The sequence below is a fragment of the Mustela lutreola genome, chromosome 5 (assembly GCF_030435805.1).
Source record: "Mustela lutreola isolate mMusLut2 chromosome 5, mMusLut2.pri, whole genome shotgun sequence".
Classification (NCBI taxonomy): domain Eukaryota; kingdom Metazoa; phylum Chordata; class Mammalia; order Carnivora; family Mustelidae; genus Mustela; species Mustela lutreola.
Window position 1 is genome coordinate 96,923,050 of NC_081294.1, and position 13,526 is coordinate 96,936,575.

Consider the following 13,526-nt stretch of genomic DNA (forward strand, 5'->3'; position numbering starts at 1 on the left):
TAAGGGTTGTGTGTACTTTTATCTTAAAATTGCTAGCAGTTGCTAATAATTGCTTTATTATAAATGGATACCTTAGTTTCATATATCAGTGATTTTTTTTTAATGTTTTCTGTTGAAAAAAATCTGAACACACATTTTCTTATGTAATTTTTGTGCAGTAGCTGATGGGGAATTCTCTGTTCATTATTTTCTGGCCCCTTGTCTTTTTTTGTCCTTATTTTCGTTTTCTTCCCAGCCCCACAGACAGGTCATCCTTTCCTTTTCTCTCCCTCTATGATCATGAGCACTGCGGCTCCTTTCCTGTGACTCTTAAGTGTATCCTCTGAGGATTTCATTTTGGAATCCTTTGTAATACAAATTAAAACACCTATGCATTTGTCAGTCATTTGCTGGGGTCTTTCTCCTCTGGATAATTAACTAGAATAGTCAGTCCATCTGTACCTTGCTAGAAGTGATAAGCTAGCTAACTATATTTAGCTGAATAAAACCCATTACATCTTTGGAGAAGAATGTGCTTAGTTTAGCCTTATGAGAAAATATTTAATAAATGCTGTCCTTAAAATATTTAGCCTGGCCGAGTTGACTGGCAAGGGGTTCAGTCCTGATAAGGTGATGGTGAGAAGCTGGCCCGCCGGCCGGAGCTTGCGTTGAACAAATGCACCTCTTGTCACTAAGGGTTGTCACTGGCTGGGGGTGGGGGAGGTGGGTTGGGGATCCTCTTCTTGCCGTATGCTTTTTGATCTTTATTCTCTTGTCATGGCTTGTTCACCCCCCAGCCCCCGCACGGAGTGGAGTCCTGTGATACCTCCCCCTGAGGAGGCACCCAAGATTCATGGAGTGTTACTGCTGGCTTTGAAGTCTGTCTGTTCTATGAAATCATTCCTTTCCCACTTACTGCTGGCATGACTTTGGCTAATATGCTTAACTCTTCTTAGCCTCAGTTTCCTTACCTGTAAAATGGGGACAATTAGAGTATTTTACAAGGTTGCCCAGATAAAATGAGATCAGGCACACGAAGCACTGAGCACGGTTTCCAGTACTAAGTATTAAATACGCAAGAACTAGCAGTAGTAGAAGCAGTAGCCTCGCTACTACTACCTCGGTGGTAGTAGGAGTGGTCCTTGCAATTGGGGTAGTCATATTATCTGTTCCTCTCCTCCTAGCACAGTGTAAACGGCTGTGTCCTCTTGAGTGTGGCCCTTCGGGAGAAGCTTTGCTGTGGATGTCAGGGGAACTGGGTGCTAGTGGTCAGCCTGAACTTAACTTTGGGACCTTTATAAGTTGTGACCCAGGGGACCCCTCTCCCCACACACAGCAGTACACAGGTGAACAGATCTCGCTCCTTTGATTTCTAATCAGGTGTGATACCAGAGTTGATGAGATTTGATAGCCAGACCCTCCGAGTCAGTCCTGTCCCCTGCACGACACATGATTAGATGCTAGGCTCCTGGGATCTGGTGTAAGACCAGCCCTCGAAGCCCTGGGCATTTCGGCAACAAGTGTGAAGTACGCCAGTTAACCACCGGGATTCTCTCTCCCTGAGGGATCCGCATTTTCTTGCCCATTGATGGGCTCACCCTCAGCCCTTGCTACTCCAGGGGTGTTCCAGAGACCAGTAGTGCCAGCCTCACCTGGGGGCATGTTGGATCTGCAGAATCCTCTAGCCCCACCTGGATCCCAATCAGGTTATTGATTGAATCAGGTAAAGTTTAGAAAGCACTGCCCTTGGTGAATATTCTGACCCACAGAAGGTGTTTACTAAATCCTCGTAGAGTTCTATTTGACGTTGATTTTTTTCCCTAGACTTGCAGTTCCTTTGCTTTCTTCGGGTGGAATGCATTGATGTTTCGGTCACCTTGGGCAACTGTGACAAAATACCATAGGCTGAATGGCTTAAACAGCAGACTTTATTTGTTCACCCTAGTTCCGGTGGCTGGACGTCCAAGGTCCGGGAGCCGGCATGGTTGGGTCCCAGCCTTCTCCTGGCTTACACCCATTTGCCTCTCTTTCTGTGCTCCTATGGCAGAGAGAGAAAGGGGGAGGTTTCTAGAGTCTGAGAAGGACACTCTCCCCGTTGTGATGGCCCCACCCTCATGACCTCAGTTCAGCCTAATTACCTCTCAAAAGTCTGTCTCCTAATACCGACATAACAGTAGTTAAGGCTTCTTTGTAGGGATGGGGGGAGAGGGTGTGCAAAGCATTTCCATCTGCAGCAACCGATTTCTGCAGCCTCCTTTGAAGCACGTCACCGAAAGAAAGATGGATCGATGGGTCGATAGGTAATGAAACAGATAAACATTGTTTGTGGAATCGAGGAGGAGAATGTATGGGCATTCACTGTACGATTCCTTCAGCGTGTGGGTATGTTTTAAAATGTCAGCCAAACTGCCCAGCCCTCGCTGTAGTTATTAGAATGGAATCTGGTGGTTCTTTTCTCTGATTTCCATCCAGGCTTTGTGAAGAAGCTGTCCCCCTCCCCCATGGGCGAATCTGCCTCTTCGGCAGTTCCTCCCTCTTCTGGCACTTGCTCCTGGGACTCCCAGCGTCCTGCTGTTGCGCAGGTAGTGAGGGTCTAGCCGAGATCAAGATGTTCTTTCAGGTCTCTCTCGTTGCACCAGGAGTGTCTTCCCAGTTCTCTCTGGCTTTTGTGCCCTCCTGATCAGCAGATCTTTAATTCTTGAGAGACAGGGCTTCTCAGGTTACAAGGGAAGATCCTACTTTATTTTACTTTGAAACATTTTTAACGTGATATTTTCATATGTTTGACTGTAATCTATTACCAGAGGGCAGTGGGAGAGAAGCCAGTGCCCGCAGGTTCTGCTAGAGTCCCTGCCTCCCTCTGGTTACGGCAGGGGCTCTCCTTGCTTTCTCTTTACGGTGTTAATGGTCTGCATGGGGAACGTTTGATAGTGAGGGACTAGGTGCTGCCTTGCGTATTGGGGCAAGGGCAGAAATGAGTGTTATCAGGGTCGCTTTACTTGGCACACGCCAGAAGTACTGTGGCTACTCACTGGTGGGATCAAGCATCAGATATCTCCTTCTATGCAACACCATTGTCATTGGTCCCATTTAAATTAGGGAGCCTTGGCAGCAAATTCTGGCAAACTTCTCACAGGTTTCTTTCCTTACTGGGACTTCTTGCCAGCTCCTGGGGGCGGGGGGAACAGGTACAAGCCCAACTTCAGGATTATGACCGTGACCAAATGACTTAATTTCTGTAAGGCTAAACTTCCTCGGTTCTGGAGTCTGGTTGATAAGGACGATAAGTCTTGGACTGCTAGGAATAAAAAAATGGGAAACATGTCTTCCAGTGGGGTGTGGCTCCTAAGGGATGTTCAGCAGTATTCATTCCACACCACACTGTGGTGTGTCCCGTGATTTTTCTCTTCTTTCCTTCCCTTTTGGGGCTTTTCTGTCATACTTCGTAGCAAATCTCTCTAAGCCAACAAACCGAAAGACCACTTCCCTTACAAATCATTAGCCCCCAAAGTCCCAGGGACTCAACCTCTACATTATTTCCTGGGGTGCAGAAGGGGGAGTCTCTTTCTTCCTCACTTACCTCCTACCCAGCATTTTAATTTTGTGCTATGCTGTATATTGTAATCTTCAAATCAGACTCCAGTTTGGGCGGTAACAACCACAATTAATTAGGCTAGCCTGTCAAAGATTAAGTACAATCTCGCACATGGGTGATCTTCCCACTCCAAGGTTCCGGCTAAGGCCATCCAAAGCAAAGCTGTAACGGCTGCTTATGTTTAGTAAGATCTTTGCCTGCTGTTTGTTTCCTGTACTAGGCTGTGGTCTAGAAATAAAACTAAATGGGCAGAGATCTCGGGTCCCTTTCCTTTGTTTTTGAGCTGTGGAGCAGAAGGGGTAAGTGGGAGAAGATGAAGATATTAAAGACTAATTAGTTTAGGGTGTCTGAAAAGATTTGCAAACTTCCTATTTAAATCTGATGACAGATCTTTTAATTCCCACTGACTAGTTATGTCTGTAGTTATCTCTGAAAATATGTAGTTACGGCTGAAGAGTTATTTCCACGTGGACTCCACAATTTTCTTTCTTACCCATACTTTTTTCTCCTCCTTCCCCCCACAAAAGTCCTTGTTTCCACCAAGTTCAGTATCATTCCAGCCTCATTTTTCTTTCATGTTCAGAAAACTAAAGTATCATAACTCAGAGATTAGTCTTTATAGGGAAAAGTGCAATATACTGAAAATAATGTGATATTTTAGGCATGACTTCTGAAAAGATAATTGTGTTTATATGTTGCAGTGAAAGGCCAGATGGAAATGTGTACCCTCTCAAAATAATTATATTGAGGGGCGCCTGGGAGGCTCAGGCCCTTAAACATCTGCCTTCTGCTCAGGTCATGATCCAGAATACAGCCCTGCACTGGGTTCCCTGCTCAGTGGCAGAGTCTGCTTCTCCCTCTCCCTCTCTATTCTCCCTGCCCCCCTCCCCACCAGCTTGTGTTTTCTCTCAAATAAACAAACAAATAATGTCTTTAAAAAAACGTACTGGGGGCACCTGGGTGGCTCAGTGGGTTAAGCCTCTGCCTTTGGCTCAGGTCATGATCCCAGGGTCCTGGGATCGAGCCCCACATCAGGCTCTCTGCTCTGCAGGGAGCCCGCTTCCTCCACTCTCTCTGCCTGCCTCTCTGCCTACTTGTGATCTTTATCTGTCAAATAAATAAATAAAATCTTTAAAAAAAATAAATAAAATAAAAACGTACTGAAAATTCTTTCTGTCTCCATGATAATACTTTCTGGTCTTAATATTTCCTATTACAATTAAAATTCTGTAATAGTGAAAAAGATTACATAAATAATTGTAAATTCATAACAGCTGCCCATTAGTTGGTGCATTCTGCATACTAGGCACGATGCCTACCATGTTTATCTGTATTATTCATTTAGTCCTTTTTGCAGTTATAATTATTACCATTTTACAGATGGAGAAACTGAAGTTTAAGCTAATTAACATGTCCAGGAATACACACTCAGTAAGTAGCAAAGCCAAGGTTAAATCCGAGGTCTCTTTGGCTTTAAACGTGTGCTTTTAATAATTGCACTACTGTTGATTGAGCAGGTGTGTTCCAGAGTGAAGGAACCCAGCCTGGTTTTTGGCTTTGTTTTAGTTTTTTTAGCTATATCAGCTTAGCCAGCAGTTGTTGGGGTTTTGCCAGGAGAACTTAAGACGTTTAAACGTCAGGATATTAACAATTATGGGCATAGGTATGAATGTGCTTACACAAGTTATCTCAGACAAGGACTGGGATTTGTTAGGGTTTTGCCCACCATATTCTACCTTTTTTTTTCTTTTCCATTTGAAATAATGAGAGTGGTTGTTTCAGACAGAAATAAAGTTCTGATTCAGCAACAGCTAATCGACAAACATCTTGATTTAATATTGACCCACGCCTTGCATATACACTTTCTTTTCTCTGTATTTGTAGGACATTTTAAAAGGTAAGTGGCAGTTTTTCATGTACTTCCAAGCTACTTCCATCGGTAATGAAATACTTGGCTTGGGCCGTCTGTGGAGTCCCAGAATTTCAGCTTAAACTTTCCATTCGTCCCTGCCAGGCACTGACTCTGAAATATCTTGTTTTATGGAGACTGCCTCCAAAAGGTGCAGCTGTGTGCTGGTTTCGTCTTGCACTTTGTAGCGGTGTTGGCAGTGTTACATGTGAGGAATGCCACCGTCTCCCACACACCACTGGGGCCCGAGGACTGTTCGGGCCTGTCCGTGTTCGTGGTTTGGGAAGGGTCTGAGTTTGGAGAGAAGGCTCTCTCCTCTTCCATGTGGTTGGTCGTCACCAGGGTTAGGGTTGAGAAATAGAACTAATGGAAAACACAGCATCTGATGTGTCATCAGAAATTTTTTCTGCAACTAGGGACACCTAATTCATTGGTATTCCTATCAGTGTTGAAGACTGGTTCCTCTTTTGAAACAATACGTGTCTTGGCTTCCCCACTTCTAGACCCTTCTGCAGTTCTTTCTTGTCTTCTTTCTCCTTCAGTAATACTAATTTCTATTGATGAAACCTGATCCTACTCAGAAAAACACTGGTCTTGGACAGGGGCGCCTGGGTGGCTCATTTGGGTAAGCGTCCAACTCTTGATTTCAGCTCAGGTCATGATCTCAGGATGGTCGGACCAGGCCTTGGGTGGAGCCCCGTGTTGGACCCCACACTCAGTGGGGAGTCTACTTCTCTCCTCCCTCTCCTCCTTCTCCTCTCTCTCTAAAATAAATCTTTTTTTTAAAAAATGACAGAAACTGGTGTTGGACTATAGTAGGCGAATCTGTGTATTCATCCAGATTCTTAAGAGCAGACTTGGCTCTCCAGATGTACACACTGGCTACAGCAGGCTTCAAAGCCAAAAAGTTTTTCTCGTTCAGGTACAAAAATTTGTCTGGAAGACGAAACCCAGTAAGAATGTATATATAAACTTCATGAGGAACATGGTATGTCATTTTGTGTTTTGTACAATAGCCACTATATATGATCTGTATATTCTGTATTTTTTTTTATTCTACTGTCTTAGTTTATTGACATGTATGATGTGGGTGCTTCATCATGAATCTTTCAAAGAACAACTTGCCAAATTTGCTAGTGCCTATCAATTGTAATTTCCTGTTGGAATTTCTTAAAATGGAATGTAATGGAAAAGGATATATTAGCCTTCTGTACTTAATAAAATTAGAGGAATAGTTGATTTTAGGATTGTTGAAATAATTAATATTTTGCTTTAGAATAGTTTTTAGATTTTGGTTTCAATGGATCCTGTTGCCTAAATTAGAAAATGTGAACCTTAAAGACTTCTTGGGTAGGACTTCTTGGTCCCTATGTTTAAATATATGAAAGGGGAAATGGATTGAATCATAGATTTTGTACTGGAGAATAGGAAATCCCTGAATTGTTATTTAAAAAACAAGGTCTTTCCTTTTAAAATTTCTCCTTTAAAAAACTCCCGTTGCAAAACCTTAATCAGCTATAATGATTCGGACATTTGAGTAATACAGCTTTTATCAGTATTAAAAGCTCAGTGGGAAATTCACAGACCTACCCTCTCTGTGTACCTCTAGCTTGCTTCTCTGTATTCTGGCATGCTCTGGGAAAAGTCCCAGTGTTGTTGTAGGTACCTGAGGCTACCATGGTGCTTTTCCAACACTCCATGTAAGTTTATTTTATTTTTTTAATTTTTTTTTTTTTTCGAGAAAGAGTGGGGTGGGGGGCTGCCCGGGGCTGGGGGGAGAGAATGAATCTCAAGTACACTCCACGCCCAGTGCAGAGCCTGAGGTGTGGGGCTCGATCTCATAACCCTGAGATCATGAGTTGGACACTTAACCAACTGAGCCACCCAGGTGCCCCTTGAGTTCTTGAGTGAAATACATGATATTCTGTAGCTTGGGATACTGAAGGTAAACTACCATTTTTTTGCCACAGAAACATTTGAGAGGACTGGGAAAGAAGGTTTCCTTTTTTCTTCTTCAAGCCAAAGGGAACAAACAGAGAGGTGGAAACCCCTTTTCTATGTAGTATTTGCCAGCACAGTCATAAAACAACTGCTGGGTGCATATTTCAATCGCAATTAGGTGAAATCTTTAATTATCAGTTAATTTAACTTTCAAATTCGCCTGCAGAAATGATGGTGTTGATAAGATTCTGGAAGGAGATGAACCTTTATTAAGTAATTCCATTTTCAGTTGCCAACTTTAAAGATTTTTTTTTTTTTTAAACTAAAAGAAAAAAGGCCTGTGTAGTGTCTGAGGGCGGGAACAGAGGAATGGGGCCTATTAGTTGGACGAGCGTTGAGTGGCCCTGTGGGTGTGTATATTTATTGGTTAATCTTTAGCTTTTTGTGTCTTGGCGTGTGCTAAGTGAAGACCCATAAGTTTGAGAAGGCTGAGGAGAGACACTACAGTGAATTCTGACTAATATTTCTCCACACCATTTCTCGACCCTTGTTTTCCTCTGTTACATCTGCTGGTGGGACAAGACATGCCAGTTTGTTCAGTGTAGAAGGCATTTATGAGGGAGGACAATTTTTGTGAGCCGATAATCTTCTAAGGCAAAAGGTTTATCAGTTTATCAGGGGAAATGAAATAATATGCTCTTTCATTTTGCAGTTGATCCTTATATTACAATGCTTCTAATGAAAAAGACTACATGAAACTCGGAAGATGTTTTTGTTTTCAGTGCTTTTCAGATACACTTCACATTAAGACATTTAGAGATTTGGGGGATGACGTTTTTGGGAGGTTACCCACCTGAATTTGCTTATCACAATAGCGTGTCCTAAAATGTAGTGCCAACCCAAAATCGATAACTAGCTCCATTCCTGGATTTTCTGATTCCAGGGGTTGGTGGTCGTACCTGGGGCTCTGTGTTCCTAGCAAGCGGTCCAGGTGCTCCATAGTCTTGGGCAGGTATGGGGAGCCCAGGGGAGATGGAGTTCCCACTCAGCTGTCGGCATCATGGCTGTCTGGAAAGTCTGGCATTTCTGTCCCTCCCTTAAGAAGTCCATAACATGTTCTGGTGACGTTGCAGTTGAACAAAGTCACCGGGAAGCTGTGACATACTTTTCGTGCCCTGAGCTCAGGTGTCAATGAGCCCGACACCCAAAAGCCCTGTCCCTTTGGATGGCTTTATGGTGGGGTCTTAGTAGCCCAGAGCCAGCTCAGGACTCTCTTGTTTGCTCTTGACAGAGTCTAGCCTCGCTCAGGCTGCAGGACTGTGCGCTCTGATGCTGTGGCCACTGGCGCACACAGCTTTTTCGGTTTAAAGCAGTTAAGAGAATTCCTTTGCTAAGCTGCAGTGGCTACATTTCTTGTGCTCCGTAGCCACATGTGGCTAGTTGACTAGTCACTGCTTTTTTGGGAGAGCACAGCGAATAGGGCATTTCCGTCCTCACAGAGAGCTCTAGTGCACAGTACTGCTGTGGGGTTTTCTTCCCTCCTCTAGCTCTTCTCCTTTTATCCTTACCTCCTTTTATGCTTACCAACTACTGGAGGGTTCCCTGGGCATGAAGGGCCCCAACTCGGGTTCTGATGGACAGAAGTGGGCCCAGTGGGGAGAATTCAGATAGGAACGAACCTCTTTGTTCCACAGCCGCTTGCCTTGTCCCCTGTGTCCCAGCAGAAAAGAACCCCCTTGGCTGCCCAGGAGGCTGGGTGGCCCACCTAGCAGGGAGGAGGGAGGTCTGGGCGGGGACAGGGGCTTGCAGAGTCTGGTGGCTTCTTCCTCAAAGCTGCTATTCCTTCCTTTAAAAGTCCAGGTTGCAGGAGGCCTCTTCTTCCTCTCCCCTTCCCATTCCCTCTGCCCCAATTAAAACCAGGATGGAAAGCAAAAACAAACAAACAAACATAGGTGGCAAGATCACATGTGTCTGTTTCTCCCAGGGCATACTGCTGTGCAGAAGGCTCTTAAACCACAGGGTTTAGGGTTTGTAAAGTGACATAAATCGTGCTTCATTCTCTGAGGTTGACTTTTGTATCGTGACTCTTCTTCTGTGATGACTCTTAGTATTAGGAAGACGGACTTCATTTGAAGTCTGCTTAATGACATAATAAATGCCTTGAATTACGATTCAAAAAAAGATTTTAGATCTCACTGAAACAAAATTTAAAATATTTCATCTTTCTTAAGTTATATAAACTGCTAATTCCTAGATAGGCTTGCACAGGAATGAACCTGAAGTGTCGAAAACGTTCTGTATTGGTGGCTAATGAGAAGTTCGCACCTGCAGATATTTTTATAGAGACACTCCTTTAGGTGTATTTTGCAGCTTGTGAGAAAAGTGAGGTGAATATATTTAGCTCCCTCTTCTGGTGTATTACGAGATGAATATTTTTACGTAAAATGGCTTTATGGATTTTTAGAGTGAGACTACAGTTATAAATGTGAAGCCGAAGGCCATTATATGTGTCATCCAATTAGTTTCTTCTTGTATCATTGCAATTGGTAAAACACGGAGAGAAAGCATGGAAAAACCATTGTGAAAGCGTCACATTTCTTAAGATCTTAATTGACCAATTACGTGTCAGCAAACAAAGGCTTGGGTGGCAGGTACCACAGGGGCTTTATGTGAACATCAGGGGGCCGGAGATCATTTGCAAGTGTCCTGTGTCTAAATATTTTAAAGTTATAAATCATATTCATGACCTATTGAGTCAAATCTGTCCCATTCTCCGACCTGCACAGTTATCATTATTCAATAATGAATTGAATTTAGGTTTCTTGGGTTCCAGGTTCTGCCCCAGAGTGTGGTGGTGTTGGGCGGGGGCCAGGGGAATGGACCACCACCCCCACCCCCAGTCCAAGCCAGGTGCCTCAGGCCGAGGGGCAAGTCCCAAGGGAGTTTCTGCCCTGGGGAGGATGCACCTGAGTTAGAGGCCCTGAGAGGCCAGTTGGGCAGGGAATTCCTGGGGTTCTAGCTAGGTACTCTGAGTGTGTCCTAGGGAAGAAGCAGGCCTGTCTGCTGGGCTCTCAAACCTTAAGGTACAGAAAGAGGCCCAGCTGGAAGAGGGCTCCAGAGAGAAGCCTTCTTAAGTGCAGGGCCCAGCACCAGGCTCGGTCTTGCTCAGGCCTGAGTTTGCCAGTGTCAGAACTACATTGTTTTGTATTTAAATTCTCTTCCTTGCCATCTCACGCATTTGATTACCCCAATTAAGGATAATGGTAGGATTTTGTTTATTTGCAGCTTTGGCTCTTCCAGATCTCGCTGAGCAGTTTGCCCCTCCCGACATTGCTCCGCCTCTTCTCGTGAAGCTCCTGGAAGCCATTGAAAAGAAAGGTAATCAGCTGGTAGAGGGGCCCTCTTACCTTGTTATAGTCTTATTTCATGGGTGTTGTGATTTACATTTGTCTGTTGGGCATTCATTAAATACATTTCCCTCTCCTTGTGCTAGACACATGAGCTCTTTGTTGCCATGCAGTGGGGAAATAATCTTGGTCTGATTCCTAACCCCATGTTACCATGTACTTACTGTATGGAAACTATTAAATTCTCCATAATTTAATAAATATAATTAACTTGCTCTTTAGGGGCCAGATGACTTTGCCAAAGTTATTGACATGCCAGCTAAGATTAATAAGTAGGAGTTCACTTCCAAGAATATTTGGTACACATCTAGAATAGATATGGGATGGAAGCTGGAATGTCTTTCTGGCAGCAGGCTCACAGGTTCTCCAGAGAGCTGTGTTTTGCATGCTCAGTCTGTTTTGTGTCTTAGGTCTGGAATGTTCAACTCTATACAGAACACAGAGCTCCAGCAACCCGGCCGAATTGCGACAGCTTCTTGATTGTGGTGAGTGTCATGGAACTGGAAAGACAGATGGGAAGCATGGCTCTTACCTTTTGGTCTCAGGTAAAGCACCAAAAACTGGAACGTAACCGAGCAGTGTTCTAAGTTTGAAGGAAGCTCAGAAATCACACCTAGTTCCTTCTGCCCTATTAAGGTAACAGTGCAAACCATCCCGGACCTTTGATGTTTGTCTGCTGAGTTGGGCGTGTGTGCGTGCCTGCCTGCCTGCCTGCCTGCAGGCGTGTGGTCTGACCTCACGGCAAAGAGCCTCTGGGTCCTGCAGGAGTTGCTGAGGAGAGGAATACCCTCTTGGGATTTCTCTGGCTCTGCTTGTCGACCGTCTTTCTCTGACTGTGCCGTTGGCTACAGCTGATTCATCTGGATCAGCTTAAAAAATATTTATGTCTATGTCATTTAACCGAGGTCTCTTCTGACCCTTACCATTTTCCTCTCCTTTTTTTTTTTTTTTTTAAGATTTTATATATTTATTTGACAGAGATCACAAGCAGGGAGAGAGGCAGGCAGAGAGAAAGAGGGGGAAGCAGGCTTCCTGCTGAGCAGAGAGCCCAATGTGGGGCTTGATCCCAGGACCCTGGAACCATGACCCGAGCTGAAGGCAGAGGCTTAACCTACTGAGCCACCTAAGCGCCCCCTCTCCTTTTTTTTTACTTTCTCAGTCTTCCTTCCTTTCATGCTTCTTTGCTTTCTCATGCCATGTTTATATTAAGTAATGCCATGATGCTGTTCTATTCAGTGCTGTGCTGAACTCTCAGGGAGGTAGGGGAAGCCTGGTTCATAGCATTTACCCATTTCCACGGTGTAACTACGCCCACCGTGGTCAGTTTCAGGCTGCCAGTGTGTTATCACCAAACTCCCAACGTGGAAAGAATTGAGCACAGGTGGCCCTTAGAGCAGGCCAGCTACAGTGCACCATTGGTTAAATGACATCAATTAATTCAACTTAGTGGTGCCTTCATTATTGGTTCTTCTTTTCTTTGCCAAATAGAATAAAACTACAAACGTGAATAAAACTACAAACATGAATAAATTTACTGGCCATCATTCTGGCCAGTCATCTTCTGTAGCAACTTGTAGAATCTCTCAGATTCTTCATTGCCTCTCAGAACTTTTCTTTTGGAAAAATATTTCTCTGCCTCACATTCTTGTAATTGAATTTGGACTTCTGAAACCAAAAGAATGAAACCTCGTTTGGGAAGAAGCTCTTTTAAACAAGGTACTTGTTCAAAGAATGCAGTAAGTGAAAATGTGAAGTCGAGGCAGTCATGACAATTTCTAGAAAAGATGTTTCTGGGAAAAAAAGATTCTATCTCTATCAGTAAATAGTTTCACCTGAAATGCACCACCCAAATGTTTGAAGTTTGAAAAAAAATTTTTTTTTTTTTTTTCTTCAAACTTTCATTTTTATTTCGTGCATGGAAGCCAGCCTCTCACATGTACAGGGCATGGGCCCTGGCGGCTGGTCTCCTGCCTTCCCCCTAGAGCCGGTCAGGAGGAGCTGACTGGCAGAAAACTCAAGGTGAAACACATGTCCTTTCTTTCTCACAGCCTGACCAGAGTGGTAAGGAGACTGAATTTTGTCCTTAGCCAGTTGAACTTGAGATACATGTTTTGGTCAGAAAATTGGTCAGACTGAACAACAGTCACAGGAAATGTTTAGACATCAGAGACGGATGAGATGGGAGTTATTTGTGAAATAGCGGTTAAGCTTTTAAATGTGACTAAATACAAATGATGCACTTTAGCTTTAGAAAAAAACCTTCACATCACCTTTGAGATGGAATAAGTAACCAAAAATCACGTCAGCAATGTATTTTGATAGACAGCTTTTCCTCACCACTTGAGGTCAAAACCCATAGGTAAAAAAATGGTTTCTTGTGGATTCTGTGTCATAAAAGTGAATTTTGTGAGCAGAATAAGAGTAAACATTACATAGATTTAGGAGTGGGTCCTCCAGGACTCTAATAGCTTAAGGATTTTTCAGTCCATAAAAATACTGTAATACCTTGGAGGAAGCTCAGGGATAAGCCACTTACACTTTAAGAAAAGAGAGAGAAAAGAGAATTCATGGCTTTTAACCAAGCTTGTGAATTACCAGTGACTGAACAGGGTGGATATGGAGGACAGCATCCCACATTTATTAGCACCCTCCTAAGTTATTTTGTTCATCTCCATATTGCCCGTGTGACAGCAGT

The 13,526-nt window shown here is 43.7% G+C and overlaps 1 protein-coding gene across 1 annotated transcript in view; it reads left to right on the forward strand.

Moving 5' to 3' along the window:
* The window catches only part of PIK3R1 (phosphoinositide-3-kinase regulatory subunit 1), an 85,446-nt gene that overhangs the window by 46,966 nt on the left and 24,954 nt on the right, over positions 1-13,526 (forward strand). Inside the window, exons 3-4 of the mRNA XM_059175153.1 lie at positions 10,710-10,802; positions 11,242-11,316. Of these exons, the coding sequence (XP_059031136.1) occupies positions 10,710-10,802; positions 11,242-11,316 (168 nt within the window). The remainder of the gene's footprint in view (positions 1-10,709; positions 10,803-11,241; positions 11,317-13,526) is intronic.